The 17,618-nt window shown below is 40.8% G+C and overlaps 1 protein-coding gene across 2 annotated transcripts in view; it reads left to right on the top strand.

Moving 5' to 3' along the window:
- The window catches only part of PRKG1 (protein kinase cGMP-dependent 1), a 525,032-nt gene that overhangs the window by 389,186 nt on the left and 118,228 nt on the right, over nucleotides 1–17,618 (top strand). For both annotated transcript variants that reach the window (XM_075025451.1, XM_075025449.1), the window contains exons 6-7: nucleotides 889–966; nucleotides 6,024–6,118. In XM_075025451.1, coding sequence (XP_074881552.1) covers nucleotides 889–966; nucleotides 6,024–6,118 — 173 coding nt within the window. The remainder of the gene's footprint in view (nucleotides 1–888; nucleotides 967–6,023; nucleotides 6,119–17,618) is intronic.

The following is a 17,618-nucleotide window of genomic DNA, read 5'->3' as shown; positions in this document are numbered from 1 at the left end:
TTTTGTACAAATTGGTGCTGGGGCACAGCGGACCTGACACCTGCAGCTCTCTGCGGGGGCTTGATTAAAAAAACCCAGCAGTCATTTGTCCAGTAGGAGACGTGGGTAGAGATGTTGGGTGGGAAGCTCTTAGCATTCCCCTGCCTCCGCTTGCTATTGAGCTGATGTTTGTTGAATTTGCAGGGGGCAGAGCATCTCTGAAGAACATGCCAGGGTTTGTGGGGGCTAAATATGAATGTAAAGTCTTTATTTAGAAAATATTGGCTTTTATTTTTTTGGTGATGTATAAATGCATATTGATTTTGATAGGGTAATACAGGGGATGAAGCTATCCTAGTAAGTTTAGATGCAAGCATTGATAAGCTGTGACACAATTTAGCAAGGAATATTCCACAAAATGAGGCAAAAAGGATGGATTAAACTACTATAATAACAGGAGAAGAGCAAAAATTATTTGTTGAATAAAGCCCTTGCTAGCAAAGCTGGAAAAATACCAAAACCAACAAAAAAAAAAAAAAAAAGGGAAAAGAACTATTTTTACAATGGACATACTATTGCAGTTTAGTTCATGTACTATATTCTCTGTTGAAAATTCCTCTGTCTGGTTTACTTAGTATAAATGGATTTAGGCTGTGAGGGTAATTCATCTGGGCAAAAACTGGCACTAGCACAGTAAGAAGAAAAATGGGCAAGCCATAAACGGTTCCATTTTAATTATTATATTCCTCTACACAGGACAATTTTTAAATCATGGCCAATGTCAGACTGGGATAAAATTGGTCCAGGATTATGTTTCCATAAGCGTTATCTTGCAAAACTGCCAAACTATCTGCTGAATAACAGTCTCTGATTCTGTTTGTTCATCTTAAATTTTTTTTTTTCTTACAGACGCACTATGAAAGTGGAGAGTATATTATACGACAAGGTGCTCGAGGGGACACTTTCTTTATAATCAGCAAAGGAAAGGTAAGTTGACACCCTTCAAAGGCGAGTGGGGTGATGGCAACGATGGTGATGACGAGCTCTAAAAATTCAGTGCCAGCCAGCACTTTCTCTCTCCCCTTCCCGTGGCACAAATGTTGCAGCACTTGACATTTAATTAAACTTCTTGGCGCTGTATCAGTAGGGAAGAGTGGCCTGAAGGGGAAAAAATAGATCTCATGCTGTTTTACACACGTGTGCACAGTGAACACTTTGGGGTTGAAAACAGTTGTCAGGTCTCTCAGTAAATGACCAAAAAGCTCAATTATTTTTTTTAACATTATACCCTACAATACTCAACGTTTTCTTTGCTAAGTATCCCTCTTACAGGGCTGATTTCCAGACTTCATTCCCATGGCTATCACTTCTCAGCTTCTCCAAATTAAATAACAGGAAGCCAGAGAAGTCTGAGCTCTCTCCTTGGGGAAGAAAAAAGGTCCAAGTTTCTGTTCCACTGCTCACAAGGAAAATATGCTTTTTGACCTCTTTTCCCATAAAATCCTGATGGGATTTTATAGAACAAGGTTTTTCCTTCCATTCAATTTTTTTTTATTATTTTTTTAGCTGGCCTAATACTATTACACTTGAGAAACACTTGGCTTCTTTCCACATAGCAGTATGGAGATATTCAAGGGAGCACACAGTGATTTCCCACTGCAGATGGGATGCGATACAGTGAAAATAAACATAAATGGATAAATATGCTTGGAAGTAGGCCAACCACAGCCTCCTGGTTCCTGGATCTGATGTTTGCACCAAGGCACATATTAATGCTGGCCTTGCATAATTAAGGGTAGCAAAAACCCCATGGCATCCATAGAGGAAGAGCATGGGTGTTGTACACACCGTTGGGTTCTCTCCCAAGGCAGCTGTCGGCTCTTGGGTACTAAAACTAGATGTTCACCGTCATCTTCCACTCTCTATCTCCGCGAGCCAATCTTCATCAGAGGAAAAAAATGGTCTTTTTCAGATGAATAAGATAGTCATGGACAAGAATCACAGAATAATAGAATCATTTAGGTTGGAAAAGACCTTCAAGATCATCGAGTTCAACCATCAGCCGTGCCCACTAAACCATGTTCTGAAGTGCCTTGTCTACGCACTTTTTGAATACCTCCAGGGATGGTGACTCAACGACTTCCCTGGGCAGCCTGTTCCAATACCTGACAACCCTTACAGTAAAAAAGTTTTTCCTAATATCCAATCTAAACCTCCCCTGCTGCAACTTGAGGCCATTTCCTCCTGTCCTGTTTCCAGCCACCTGACAGAAGAGACCAGCACCCACCTCACTACAACCCCCTTCAGGTAGTTGTAGAGAGCGATATGGTCTCCCCTCAGCCTCCTCTTCTCCAGACTAAACAGCCCCAGTTCCCTCCGCTGCTCCTCACAAGACTTGTGCTCCAGGCCCCTCACCAACTTGGTTGCCCTTCTCTGGACACGCTCCAGCACCTCCATGTCTTTCCTGTAGTGAGGGGCCCAAAACTGAACACAGCACTCGAGGTGCGGCCTCACCAGTGCCCAGTACAGGGGAACAACCACCTCCCTGCTCCTGCTGGCCACGCTATTTCTGATACAGGCCAGGATGCCATTGGCCTTCTTGGCCACCTGGGCACACTGCTGGCTCATATTCAGCCACTGTCAACCAGCACCCCCAGGTCTTTCTCTGCCGGGCAGCTTTCCAGCCACTCTTCCCCAACCCTGTAGCGCTGCATGGGGTTGTTGTGACCGAAGTGCAGGACCCGGCACTTGGCCGTGTTGAACCTCAAGCTTCTGAAATGAAGATAATAGACTGCAGAAATCCAAGTTTGGTGGTATTCCCTCATGCCTTTTTGCTTCCCTCTGCTTAGAAGTGAGATTTCCTCTTCTCCCAGAATAAGGACAACATGATGCATGCTTCAAATCTTTTTTTTTTTTCCCCCTTTTTTAATGGGCAAAAATAACGGGAGGGTGTGCCTTCTTCCGCTGTTGAGTGTTTGAAGACTTCCTTGCCACAGGAGCAGCCTGTTGGCAACGATGCTTTTGCCCCACTTGGTCAGGTGTAACCCATCTCTTCCTAGCAGTCCTCAATCTCCAAAGAGAGTCCCTTGGTTGTGAAAACCAAATCCCTGTTGTTGACACCAGCTGGGCAATCAGTTGTTGACCTGCACCTCCCCAAGCCCTTACACCTCACCTGCATGACGGAGGAGAAAACCACCCATGCCCTTGGCCATTGCCCCAGAGCCCTGTAGTCCTGCTTAAGATCCTCCTTGCCTTTATCCCTGGGCTTTGCTACTTTATCTTACTACGACAGCTGGTGGCCAAAAAAGGGAGCTAAAATAAAACAACGCACATAGGCTTGCTGAGAAATTCCCAGACCCTCAGCTGGATCCTCATGTTTTGACAGGATTTCCCACAGGGATGGTTAAATTCTGCCCAGTTTTCTCTTCCAAGCTTACTGATTTGCAAAAGAGGTACCAGTGACTGATAGCATTTAATTTTAACGCCTGTATTGGGACAGAAGAGCTACACAATAGATGTAATAACTAACCCATGCTAAGGATGCAGCCCAGTATAGGAGAAATAAAGCCTCACCAGTGAAATATGGAATAAATAGCAATGAAATATAGAATTAACAAATCACTGTGTGCTGCTTGGGACGTTCTGAAGCAGGGGCACATAATGTGCCGTGTCACATGCTAAAACCCGACCCAGGCAGCTTAACAAGCCAGAAAAGATGCTGGCTGCAGCTCACGTACCTGGGACCTCTCATGTACTTTCTGTGTTCAGCAGCATTGCATGAGTGTTACCAGCGAGAGCTACTCATAAAAACTCTGCCTTGCCTTTTATGTCAGAGTGTCTGTAGTGACAGTCAAGTGAACAGAGAAGATTTTTTACACTTCTGAGCCCAGCACTTCTCTCAGAAATGCTTAGAAAGACTTGCGTTTTCTTTCACCCCATTCTCCATGTATAGCTCTTTTAGGAGCAGAATCCTTTTTCCCTTTTTCTCCATCAGCAACATCCGCTGCACTTGATCCCACTCCTGAGCTCATTTAGTTTATTTATTTTAGTGTGTTTCCTCTAGTGCAAGTGAATAGAAATCAGAAGTGTGTTCAAAACACCCTGCACGCAGAAATCTGTTGAATAATACATCAGATGAAAACAGCTCGGTCCCTTCTGCTTGCTAAGTGCTGCTGCTCCATGCTTGCTCTGTACCTTGCCTTTACCTGGAGGCAGCATGTGCCATGCTGTGCCATTGTGCACCATTTTCCCTTTAAAAGCCATGGCGTGGCACCAATTTAATGCCGGTTCTTCATTGGTTCCGTGGCTATTCAAATGGCTCATCGCTTTGAACCATATAGAAATCACGTTTCCATAATCCCTTAGCACTCATTGCTTAGGATGAGTGGAGGTCACGGAGAAAGAGCTTAAACCTACATTAAAGTTCCCTTTGTTTGCCCAAGTTTTTTTTCATCAGCTACGAATGTTCCTGGCTTATCCATTACGTATTCCCTACCCTCATCTGATCTTCGATGAGTCACTACAGATGTTAAATGTAGCGTGATGTAGACTGAGCGCTCATTAATGCCTCAAACCCACTGGGTTTACCATCCATAAAAGAGATGGGAGAAGGTGTGGGCCACAACCGTAAATCGAGTAGTGAAATTACAACTACAATGTCTCTAAATCCAAAAGGATGTGTCTGATGTCCCAGGTTTTGGCTTTGTGCATTTGCATATGCAAAAGCTCTGATTAAAGCTAAACAGCCGGAAAAGGAGAAGCAGATGAGAGGTTTTTCTGGTGTATGCAAGCAAAGTACCTCCAGAGAGTTGCTCATCCCAATTAAATTTTGGACAACTCAAGCTTTGCAAATGCCTGTCCCTCTCCACTGACCATAGACAGAGACTGGACAACTAGATTTATAGGTGGTTAACGTTAGGAGAGGTGATCCCCACCATGCACTGATAGCAGGGGTTTGTATTTCACCTGCCTTCTCATACTGTAAGAGGTATGAGTTACCTCTGATAACAGCTGAAAAGGAAGAAATATTTCTCACAGAGGACCATTACTTCAAGAACATTCATCTTTCATGGAGCTCTTTGCATCCTTGCTATGTCATGCCATCCTCAGCACCCAGAGGGATGTCATGGGCTTTGTCATTACATGGCAGCTGGGATTTATATCCCATACTGGCACAGGAAACCAGTGCCAAGGGTGTTCAGATGATGAATTACTATTTTTCTTCTGAAATAGTTTCAGAAAATAAACAGGGTGCCCTGGTGATAGGAAATCATCACTCACAGATGTGGAGTCATCTTCCTGTTATTGCAGTGCCAGCTTCTTCGACTTAGGCTTACGCTAGGTTATACTACCCATGGTTTTACAGTGGGTAGAAAGTCTGCTTTCCATCAGCAGTAATTGCTTCTCTCCATCACTGCAAAAATAAAAAAAATTAAAAATAAGATGGTATTTTCCTTTAAACTTCAGTGAAAATACTTGATTTTTGCTCCAGCTAGTTATTCCCTCCCTGAATTTGAGAGAGAGTAAAAAGGGGAGGTGGCATCTTTCATCCTATAATGCTCCAAACTGTTTCATTTCAATTGTGTCTAAATGTAGATTATTTTTGTTATTCCTTTCCCTTAAGTGAACTTAGCAATGCAAGGAATCATGCGGAACAAAGCTGACAGAAGCCTATGCCATGTGTCTGTCTAATACACAGAAAATATTTGGAACCTATTTCTGCTGCTGACTCTGTATGGGCAATGACTGTGCTTGTGCAGCCAACTCCATGTTTAGTTAAAACCTTCAAAAAACCACAAGTATTGTATTTTTGCAAGAGTAGTAGGTACCTTAGTGGAAAATAAATGCTCATTTTCTTGGATGGTTTGTTGGTGATGCTGAGGGAAGAGTGCAGGACTCTGGAGAATTACGTGGTTCCCAGAGGAGATATGGACTGGAGCTTTTCCTGAGAGATTAGGGAGATGAGGAATCCCTCTCTGAACAAACAGGTTTTATGTGTTAATTAAAAGTTTTCTAAATGCTGGGGCGTTTTGGCTTTTCAACAGGTGAATGTTACTCGTGAAGACTCCCCCAGTGAAGATCCGGTCTTTCTCCGTACTCTAGGGAAGGGAGATTGGTTTGGAGAAAAAGCCCTTCAAGGGTAAGTGCCCCTTATGATGTAGCTCTTACATTGAGATAATTTTTCAAGGGCTTTTGCAGCCTTCAGAGGGCTGTTGCAATTTGGAAAGAGTTTGGGAGTGGGTTTATGCTTTTGGAGTTGGGCATTGTCACTTGGTGTTGGCATGTTGCAGGGAGGCTGTGCCTAAATGGGGAAACATGGTTTGTTCTGCAGCTGAGTGGCCAAATGTAGGTCTTCCTGTGTTTGTAGACATCAGAAAATAGTTTATCTTTGCACTATCTTCCCTGACTATGCATTTGAAGGTCAAAATGCTTGACATTTTGCAACTCTGGAGTATTTTTCATGTATGGTAAGAGCATAATTGTGGTCTTGATGGAGTAGACGGCTGAAGGCAGGGCAGTGGTGGTGGTTTTTAAATTGTCTTACTATGTATATATGATTTTGGAGAATTGTGTGTGAGTGACCTGTTTTTCTTTGGGGATGAACTAAAAGAAGAGAAACTGTAATCACATATTCAACAAGCGATTATTATAAAAATATGCTTTATTTCCATAGGGTGGAATAAGAATCAGAATAGTAAAACGTGCTTTAGGCAGGAATCTGGGGCACCCATTCGTCTTAATGGACAAACACTCATCCCATCCTGGGTATTTATCTGTGCATAAGAGCTATTGGGCTTCTCTTTGATGCTGTGGTACCGTGTTCAATCCCTCCTAAATCAGCCTTCTTTCAAGAAGGCAGCAGAACATTTGAAGGCCAAATTTTGTGTCACTTCTTGGCAGCCAGGGAGATGTATCCAGCACAAAACTTGAGTCTTGCCGCTGCAAATCTATACTTTAACTATAAAATAATATGGTTATTAAATAGATGTCCTTATTTTGGTTACTTTTTTAATACTAAGATGGAGGTGGACTATAATTTTAAATTTCCCCCCACAAACACATAAAATAGAAACACTTTTTTCTTTATTTGTTTAGAACCTCACAGAAACTTGACTCTTAGAGCTGGTATGTTTTTAAAACAACACCAACTATATCGTGGCATCCACTCTGTGAGAGCAGGCAATAGTGTGCCAAACAAAACCATCTTTTGAAGAAGACCCAATATGGGAAATAAAAGGGATTTCCCACCTTCCATTCTTAAAACAGTTCTAGTGACGCACAGCACCACCATGATGAGAATTTCTCAGCATTTCAAATACAGTATTTTGGCTAACTGACTCAGACTGAGATTAGTTAATTTACAATAAATACTTGTCTGCATATATTTAAATATTCAATACATAACAACTTTCATCTTCCGAAACTAAACAGAAGCCCAATAATTGAGAGTGTGTTCTTAACATGCGAGGAAAGCATAATACTGACATATTTTTTTGCTAGGGAGTTGGCATACCTGAAGTACCGTACCTTCTGGTTTGCTGATAGGCTTGGTAGTTCTGTAGCTAGATTTCAACTGAATAGTGTGAAAATTCTGTAATGTAAAGCATCCAGCAGCTCAATAAATTGCTAATAAATGAATATCTTTCAGGACTGTGTAAGACATCACTGTTCAGTGACTTGGGAAGTCTTTAGGATGTTTCTACTACTGTAAAATACGGTTATGGCTGAGAGCTCAAGATAAAATTGAATTTTTAGTGTATTTTCTTTACTTTTTCATCTTTGACTCATTTTTCAAAACTTTACCAGGACTTGCTTAGCAATACTTAATTCCACGCTATTAAATCATGCTGTGATTTCATATGTGTAGGACATAGTAACAACTAAAAGACGTTCCTTTTCGACAATATAAAATAAGAGTTTTTATATAAATATTTTATATAAATTTATATTTATATAAATATTTATATATATTTTTTTTATATAAAATAAGAGTGTCCATTCAGTGTAGTGCTGCACAGCACGAGGAAAGATAACAAATATCTTCTAGTCCCTCACAAAAATATGTGTACTGACCTAGACATTGGGTGATGATATACATTATTCCATTTTCCACACTCACAGCAGATGGTGCACATTATTTCACAGTATCCTATTGCACACCAGCAGGAACAAAACAAGTTATGAAGTGATCAGCCACATTATCTTACAGGAATACTCAAGGCTCCCAACTGTTAGGCTGTTCTCTTACCTTCCTGGCTAATTGGCACCGAGATAGCGGATGTGTCATTTACGGTATAGCAATACATAATTTACAATGTACTCACAATCAGTTATTTTTTGTGATGTTTTCGTAGTTGGAAAGAAAACATTTTATAAGGCTGTTTACAATAATTATTTCTATCAACAAGGAAATAACAATTCATGCAAATGAGCAAGGGAAAACACCTCAATGCGACTTTGTGGCTCACGTACAAAAAGTGACTAAGAATTACACTGTGCTGCCTTGGTGGTATCACACAGCTGAATCCTTGCATGAGATCATCTGTCTGGACCACACCGCATCCTCTTGCAGAGATGATGGTTTTGGAGCGGCCATCCATCCGTCTCAGTGGATGGAAAACACAGGTTAGTCTGTGGCAGACAGTCTTACAGAGAGCAATGGAGGAAGAAAAGACAGAAAAGCAAATCTTGAGGAATATAAGAGAAGGCTCTTTCTCCTTCAGAAATTCTTTCCCATAGACCAACTCAAAAGAGGAAGAGTTTGAGCCGTCGCCTCCTTACTGTTACATTATATATTACATCATACATTGCATTTAGATAGAGCTGTCGTTTTGGGTGCTGTGGGTTTCACCTGGGTTCGGGATGCAGGAGGAGCTCCGGACCATGGGGCAAAAAAACAGTGGCACGTGGCAGAAGGCTGATGTTTTGGAGCGGCCGCGATGGAGCCCCCCTGGGTGAGCAGGAGAGGGATTTTGAAAGAAATATTCATAGTTCAGTTCATAACGCTTTGACCAAACTGGTCAACTCTCAAGGTCTGATAGCCGGGATTTTCTGGTGAGTACATTGGCTTTTAAAAGAGGGGATCCCTAAACACTCAGCAGCCTCAAGTCTCCTGGGTAGTGGCAAGAGAGGAAGAATTTAGGAGAGTAGCCAAGCCGAAGCTGAGACAGGGCTTGCCCTGGACTCCACAATAGATGTGTATCTATTTTATGTATCTGTGTATAAATATAAACGCTGGGAGTGCATTGTACTGAAAAAAGTAATGGAAATATGGATGCCACACTTCGATTTAAACTAACACAAACATATGAAAAGGTTTTAGCAAAGATGTTTTCCATATAGTAAGATGAAAACAACAGCTTGTTTTAAGGCTGTTTTACTATGTTTCTAGGCTGTTGTCTTTGAGAGGAGCATTTTTAATGCAGTTACCAGAAGAGGTAGCTACTTCAGTGTGGCTGGGGTGGACACTAGTGAGGCAAAACAGGCTTATAGAAACACAGTTTTGTTTTGAAAGCCACTTAGTTTGCTTGTTTGTCCATGTGACCTGTCTTTGAAAATAATGAAATTGTTTTTCACTTGGAGTTTATCATCTTCGATTGTGTTGATTTATAAATCCATGCGGGCATGTATTTGTGATGTAATTAAGCCAAAGCGAAACACATATTCACTTGACCGCGAGCAGGGTAACAGCCAGCTTGAGGAGACAAGGATGTCTTGGTGACTGCTATGATTTATTTTAGGGCATGGCAGATGGAAAAAGTGTGGGAATTTGGGAAGCCTTCCTGCCTCAAGTGTCATGGCAGTCAGCTCGCGGATGGGACCGCCAGAGGAAGCTCCTGCTTGGTGCAGAGAGCCCTGGCCAAAGGATGGCCTCTCCGTTCATCCTTCTCATTTGTAAAGAATAAAACACAGATTTTTTTTGTTTATTATTTCTTCAAAATGTGTTCATCGTGCATAGGGTGAAGAAGAAATTGTGGTCTTTGGGTCGTGCAGGAGGTGCTCTGCCATGGTGACAATTATAGTGATATTTGAGCTACTGTAACAGATATATATAAATTTTTTGTTACCTTCACGATGATATGACATTAAGTATGGTACTACCTGTCTCTCATGGTTCATAACAACATATCTCCCTTTCAGGAAAATTCATATTATTTCCTGTTTATACCTCTGCTTCTGAAGGCTCCTGTGTAGTTATTTTCCCAATGTTACAGCAACCGCCTCTCCTCTACCTCCCCAAAATCCCTAGGATATGTTTTGTGCGCTGATAATTTGCAGGAGCAGTAAAACAGTGTCTATCTGTATGAGTAGGAATGTCAAATGACAATTTCCTTGCTGACCTTCCAAAAACTTTATACCATATTTCCCACTTAAAATAGTGTGAATTGTTGTGACGGATGTTGTCACGAGGCATCAGAAAAAAGTAGTAATGCACAGGGAAATATTAGTGACTCATTAAATCAGAATTGCAGCTGGCAATGTCAGAGCTTTATTTATTCATAAATTAATGTAGGAACTGAATATAAGCTCAAAAACTTTTTAAAAGGTCTGGTAGTTGATGGCTGAGATGAGAATACGGCCTCAGTAAATAGGACATTAGAGTATTGGCAATGATATCGATTTGTTTCTTTTTCTAATATATGGTTGTTTTCTCTTGCTGCAGCCAGGGTTATGAGTCAGACTTCAGAATTAATCATTTTTATTAAATCTCTATAAATGCTGCAAGAGGTGCTGGGGTCCTGCTCATGCTCCTCTTCTCCCTGCTCTAATTCTGAGTTTGCTTCTGTGTAGTTGCAATGATGCTACTGCTAAACTGACCTTTACATTACTCCTTTTCCCAGATAAGAACCTAAAAATGTGGTTTGTCATTAAAAACTTAAATGGGTTTCCAGGTTTTGGCAATTAAGTCCCCCACCTTGCTGCCCTGTTATCTTCTTTCTTGCCCTTTCTATCTTATTTCTTACCTGTTCTGTTTCTTTTTTCCCAGAAATTCTTTTCCCCTGCTGCTCACTAACAACTTTCAAAGGACTATAGAGATTTATTTACTAGGTTCAAATGCTGGGGGAATAAGACCAGTTCTCAGCAGTTAGAAAATAGCTAACTTGGTAGATGGTAAAATGGATTTGCATGCTGGTGTCTTCAAATATTTTTGGTTTTGCAAGACCCACACACAGTGCCCTGTACACTTCACAGCCTCCTTGGCCATTCTGGAAGGGAAGAGTGCAGGCTGGAGTGGCTTTTATTTTATTTTATTTTAAATTTATTATTATTTTATTTTATTTTGTAAAATGGATGCTCCTGTTCAGACTGATCTTCACTCTCACAGTAAAACAGGGTATTCTGCACACTCCCTTGCTGTCAAACATTGCCAATTCTTCCTTTTATTTTATGCGCACAAATTTCTGCTTATTACAAATCACCTGTTGGGAGATACCTAACAAATTTTAATTTACTAAATACCCTGTCATTTCTCTCAGCCCTCACTATGCCTGAACAGTTGTGTCTAGAAAAGCTTTTTCAATGTCCTTGACTGAACTTCTCAGTGAACGTAGAATCATGTTTCATCTTCATTGGACATGGTACATGGACATGGACATCTTCCTCATGGTACCATGCTTCCACTAAAACCTTACTATCTGCTGACCTATTAACCTAATTGTCTTGAATTTTCTTGGGAAAAGAGAATGGGATGGAGGATTGGAAATGTTTATTGCTCTGTCACATAGAGGTGGTCGCACAGGTATATACGTGGCAAACAGGAGTCTCATCTCAGGGTGGCATTATAAGAGAGAGAGAGATTTAAAAAAATACATATAAATGATACATATAACCTATAGCATAATATAGTTTAATTTCAGTTTCTCCAGGGAGAAGTACTGCTCCTTCTGTTGCAATCAGCGTGCTTGGGAAAGACGCATCCAACCACCCAAGACTGTTGGGGAAGGGTCTGGGGAGCAGCAAAATTACGGTGTAAGAAAGCAAATGGCATCTGTGATGGAAAAGGGATGGGAAAATTGGCTATGTCATCCTGGCTGGGACAATTATGGAAGGTTCCCATTTACAGTGATTTCTCTTGCTTACAGCCTTGGCACGAAGCTGTCCTTGCTCACCTGTCACACTAGGGGGTCACGATGCAAAGAGATTCACTATTCCCATTTCAGCCCAGTTAGGAACAGGGGAAAGAAGAAAAAGAAAGAAAAACCAGCCATAGGGTATATATTCAGCTGAGGATAATGTAGTTTTCCAGCCAGGAGCCCCATGGAGATGAAGATGTACCTGTAGTGGTGGTGGTCATCATAAAATTGAAGCAATGATTCAAATGTTGTGCAGAGAATGAGTCTAAAAACAACCAAAAAAGACCCTTTTAAACTTTGGCTACTGGGCGGGAGCAAGTTGGGAAGCACTTTTTATCACCCCTGTTGCTAAATAATGGGGCTTTTTTTAAGTCCAGGGTGTTCTGTAGCCTTTCTCCTGCCCAGCACCTGCAGTACTGCATGTGTAGCTCAAGGACCGTGGGTGTCACACATAGCCTCCAAGGGCTGGCTGGAAGTTATTTCATCCATTACGTCAGCTGCTTTTTACACTTCCTACAAGCATCAAGTGATCTTAAAAGGTATTTCAGCCATTAGAGCTGTATTTGCCACCCTCTTTCCCTCCCTGGGTAGATCCCTGCCCATAAAGTCAGGCAAGACCTTGGAGGCGGGGGTGATGGCTGATGGATTTTGACCCATCACCTTGAGACACAGGAAACACCAAAAGCTTTTAAAGGATTTGGAAAAGCTGTTGGCAAAGCCCTGAAACAAAACCCTCCCAGAGGCTTTGGAGGGTAAGAGCTCAAAAGCCCGGACAGCTGGAAGTGAGGAGGCCAAGTGACACCGAGATGGTGTCACCATATGGTTCCCCGCAGGGTTGGCTTGCTTTCTGCAGGCATCTGGTCCCTGCTTGGGTCGGGAGAGGTGGCCGGGTGGACCTTTGCTCTGACTGATCTCCTAAGAGCACACCACGGCAGTAATTAAACCCTACTAAAATGTCTCCCTGTCCAGGCTGGCTTCTGATGTTTGGCTGCCCTGGTCTCAAAGCCCTTAGGTAGGGCATCACTCTAGCACACATGCAGATATTTTGAGATACTGCTGTCGCAAAGTAAATTATGAAATCTTCATCAGGCCCTTTGTGATTTGTTTAGTTACATTATTGCAACCATGTATTGATTGCTGATGTAGTTGCTTCACTTTCTCCAAGTACATATTCTTCACGTTTTATTTCTTCATAAAACACAAGCCAGTATTATGTTGGCTTGCGCAGGAGCTTGCGGCGAGTGTCTTCAGCTGATTGCCAAAAGCTCCTGATGCTCTGAGAAGTTCCCTGGCAGGGCAGAGGCTCCCAATTAAGGGACTCATCCAAAGCCTTTTCAAATGAGCTGGCAGGTTCACCCCAGTTGTTGTTAGGTGTGCTGTAACTCGCAAAAACATAGCTATGCCTTTGTCACCTAGCAAAAATACATCCAGGGTTTTTTTGAGCTGTGTTGACTTCAGCCACCCTGTACATATAGAAACGAGGGGGAAACCACCCAGAGGGACAGAGCAAGATGTGTCAGCTCTAACAGCATCCTGCCTGGGAGCGCTGCGTTGTGACTACCAAGAAGGTTACCTTACACTTTTCCAACAGGAATGAATTGATATTGTTGATTCTTCTTGTCTTAAATAAGAATACAGAATGGATCACACCACGTGAAACCAAAGGTCCATCTAGCCTGGCCTCCTGTCTTTTACAGCAACCAGAATCAATTGCCGAAGAACGTCCTGAACCAGAGCTGGTGGCTTTAATAATTTATAATCCTTGGTGGGTTTTTGATTTACTTTTCAAACATGTGCAAGCGGTTTTAAAATCCACGACCTTCTGTGGCAATTAGTTCCACATTTAAATGTGCAGAATGAGAAGAAATGCCGATTTTAATTTGGGGTTGGGTGTTAGTTGGGTTTTTTTTGGATGAGCCATCTGCTCCTCTTATGAGATGCCTCCAAGTTCTCAGATGTGCAGTTGACTTCTTGATTTGCAGAGAGCTCAATAGTCTGTTGTCTGAGACTACAGACATGGCAACAAGCTATTTAATGTGAAGACAAATAATTTTTCTTCTATGTTTACGGTTTCTAGCATCTTAAATGACTTGGTAAGATCTCTGGAACTCAGTCCTACTTTTTCTTTAATGAGAACCACACTTTTTATATAAAGATATTTGGAAGTAGAGCCAGCTGACTGCAATATCATTCTGCATTTTGACAAACAGCTGTTCAGTCAATAATTTGAGGGGTTTTTACTGATTTGTGTGCCGTTGATATAGAAAGCTGGTAACATCTTAGTCAAGCAAGTGTTGGTGAACCTTCCCAAAAAGCCGTGCAGCTTTTCCAGATTTGCTCTGCATGGCAAGTTACACAAGAACTACTCTTCCAGGCTTGAATAGGCAAAGGGTTTCTTTAGGACCAAAGTAATAGAGCAAGGAGAGCAATTTTAAAAATCATACCCACAAAGGCTCCTTCAATGTCTGTGTTTAGATGATGACTTAAAAACCTCAAGTAGGGCTGGAGTTAAGCAGTGAGATGATGAATCTGGGGTTTTCAGCTGCTTGATTTTCCCCATTGTTAAATATCTTACTGCCAAATTTCTTGAATTTCAGGGCAATTGACTTGGAAATGAGATGCAGCTTTATTTTATAATAATGCTGAACAAAACCTTGTTTCAGACGAGTGACAGTAAACACCGCGTTAAGAAGGAAAAACAAATGATTATGTACTTAAGCAAGATCAGAGAACACCAGAATTGCAGTCTTTTGTGCCTTATCAATCGCCTGCCTCGTGCATTTTGAGCGGCCGCTTTGCATTTCACAAGCCTCTTTATATAAAATACATCATGATGAAAATACATCAGTTACTGAAGGAATATAGCCAATCATACTAATAGAAGGCTTGTGCACAAAATATGCCTTTTTAAAAATTTATTTTCTAACAGAAAAAGAAAACAAATATCTGGCTTTTTATTTATTGAACAAAAAACTTCTTTTGGGAAAAATAGCCATTAGGAAACAATTAGCAGTAAATTCAAAATTTTACTACTCTTCTTCTACCAAAAAATACATAAAGTTGCTCCAATTTCTACAGGGGAGTTATGCTCAGAGCCAACTTCATGATGCAAATGTAGCTAATAAATAAGCAGGTTGTTTCGAGTCTTAAAGATAATAATCGTTAGTTTGTAAGGGCACAGCTTATTAATAGTTCTGGCTTTTTTACAACTGAATCATAGCCTGGGGACTAAAACTGTATATTTGCTTTCCTTTGAAGATGCAGTCCTGCAGAGCAAGCACAATATTCCTCCTGCTGAGTTTAAAATATATATATATAACATTGGGCAACAAGATTTTGCCAGATGGAGGAGAGCAGAATTACAGGGGGGTTTATAGTTACGAATATATTTGCCTACGCTTACTGCAGTGAATGTCTCCAAGAATTTTTCTGATGTCTTTTTGCCTTAGCGTTATTTCAGAGCTTGAAAGAAACCCTGTTGCTGAAATAGGTAATGCATGGCAAATATCAGGGAGGTATTATATTGTTGCTTTTTATTAGATAACTAAGCTGTTAGAGCACTATTAATATAAAACATGTTCGTATTACAAAGTTTTTAAACCAGCACATTTTGGGGGATGTATCCTCTTGTAAGAACTGGGATGAGTGAAACCGGTTAGTGACAGAAATGATTGCAGGGTCAGATCTGGTAGTTCTTGCTTACTTAAAAGTGTCTAAACCTGAGACTGCAGTTTGTTTTTCTCATTTGGAGGATGTGAAATAGCCTGGAAGGGCTGAAGACGTCTTCTGGTCCTGGCTGAATCCTCCAAATTCTTCCCCTTTGCCTCTTTTTGTGTTTTTGTGCAGACAATACCTGTACTATGCAAAAGAAAAGAGAAAACAAAAAACCCCCATCTAACTTCTGTCCTGCAGCAACTTGTAGTATTTTGGGTTTTTTACATTCTTAAACAATTTATGTCAACATGTTACTGTCAACAATAAATGTTGACAATTGAATCAAAACATTTTATCCTAAAATTGCAAAATTATGATGCTTTTGTCAAAATGCTGAAACACTGGTTTATGACAAATGTTTCTAGTTGGAAAAAAAAAAAATCCATAATCCAAAATAAATGTGTTAATAGGGAGAGGAGAAAAAAAATCCTTGTAGAAGACCTCCAGAGAAAATCACACGTTTTCTTGGGAAACTGCTTCCATTGAAATACTCCTGCTAGCTCTGTTCAGGTTTGTAAGCATTAAGTGGAACTGAAAAAATACAGCGCCGAATTATAATTCTCTTGACTTCCTTAAAAAAAACAAACAACCCTCAAGATGCCTACCAGGGATGCAGAGGCAGAAGTATGAATTACTGCTGGGGATGCTGCATGTGAACTCGCAGCCCGCCAGCTGCTCCGCGTAACTACCCACGATGCAGACAAGATAATTCATGTTAGCTAACCCTCAGAGCAGGTTTACAACAATATGTAATCATAGGGGGGAAAAAAGAGGAAAAGATGCTTTACATTTATTGGGTTTTTTTGCCTAACTCCTGTATCATTTATGCAGCTATACACACATTTAAATGTACATCCTTGAGTGTCATCACATTTAATGGCATTAAAAAAACAATGCCTGCTTATGGCACCTCCCGGGATGGCTGCTTTAATTTATAGACAAACTTACTACAGCATAATGTGATGTGGCTCCTCTTCAAATCTCCTCTTCTTTTTATACCCGGGATGGATTTGGTCTTGTGTGTCAGGCTTGTAACTCCATATAAAATAACTATCATTTATAAATTTTTCATTCGTAGAAAATTGAGGTTTTTTTCTGCAAGGATGCATAGTAACCCAGTGTTGAGATGCAGTGCCTAGTCATTTTGTGATCATTATAAGGCACCATGGTAATATGAAATAGTTAATATTAAGCCTCATGATTTAAAAATAGTAGAACGTCCCTTATAGAAGCATATTAAAATAATTCCACCTCTAAAAATATAGGATAATATATTTTCATGGCTTTCATTTTGCATGCTGAGTAATTTAAATACAAAGGATAGGCCATTCAAATTAGTGATTTTAACACAATCACAATTTAGCCATAATATAGTAAATTAGGCCCCCATCCTTGGAAGAAGATGGGGGTGCAAGTTTGCATTTAGTACCCATTTCTAATAACCTGTTATTTTCTTAATCATGTTTTCATATTCAGTGTTATGAACAATACATACTGACTTTTTTATTTAATTCATGTTATTCAGCAGGGTAAAAGGGTCTTCACCATTATAGACTTGCTATTTTGAAGATGACTTTTCTGTAACATGTCAACCTTCAAAAACCTAACTCCCTTTCTGAGCTCTCCCGCCAGTCAGGATCCCAGCCCTGACGTTCTCCGGCATCAGCCACTGGCTACAGGTTATCTCCTATGTGCAGCAAACCCAGAATCCTGATGACTTTGGTTTTGCTCATAGTAACACAGTAGGTTATGAGTTAAGAAGAGGAATATTTTGTAGCAACGCTAAAACTAGATAAATTAGCACTTAAGGAAAGTTGGATGGATTGTGCAGTTCTGCAACACCATGAAATG

This window comes from Buteo buteo, chromosome 4 (genome assembly GCF_964188355.1).
Source record: "Buteo buteo chromosome 4, bButBut1.hap1.1, whole genome shotgun sequence".
NCBI lineage: Eukaryota > Metazoa > Chordata > Aves > Accipitriformes > Accipitridae > Buteo > Buteo buteo.
Note: the sequence above shows the minus strand (reverse complement) of the source record. Positions and strands in the feature narration are given on the sequence as shown.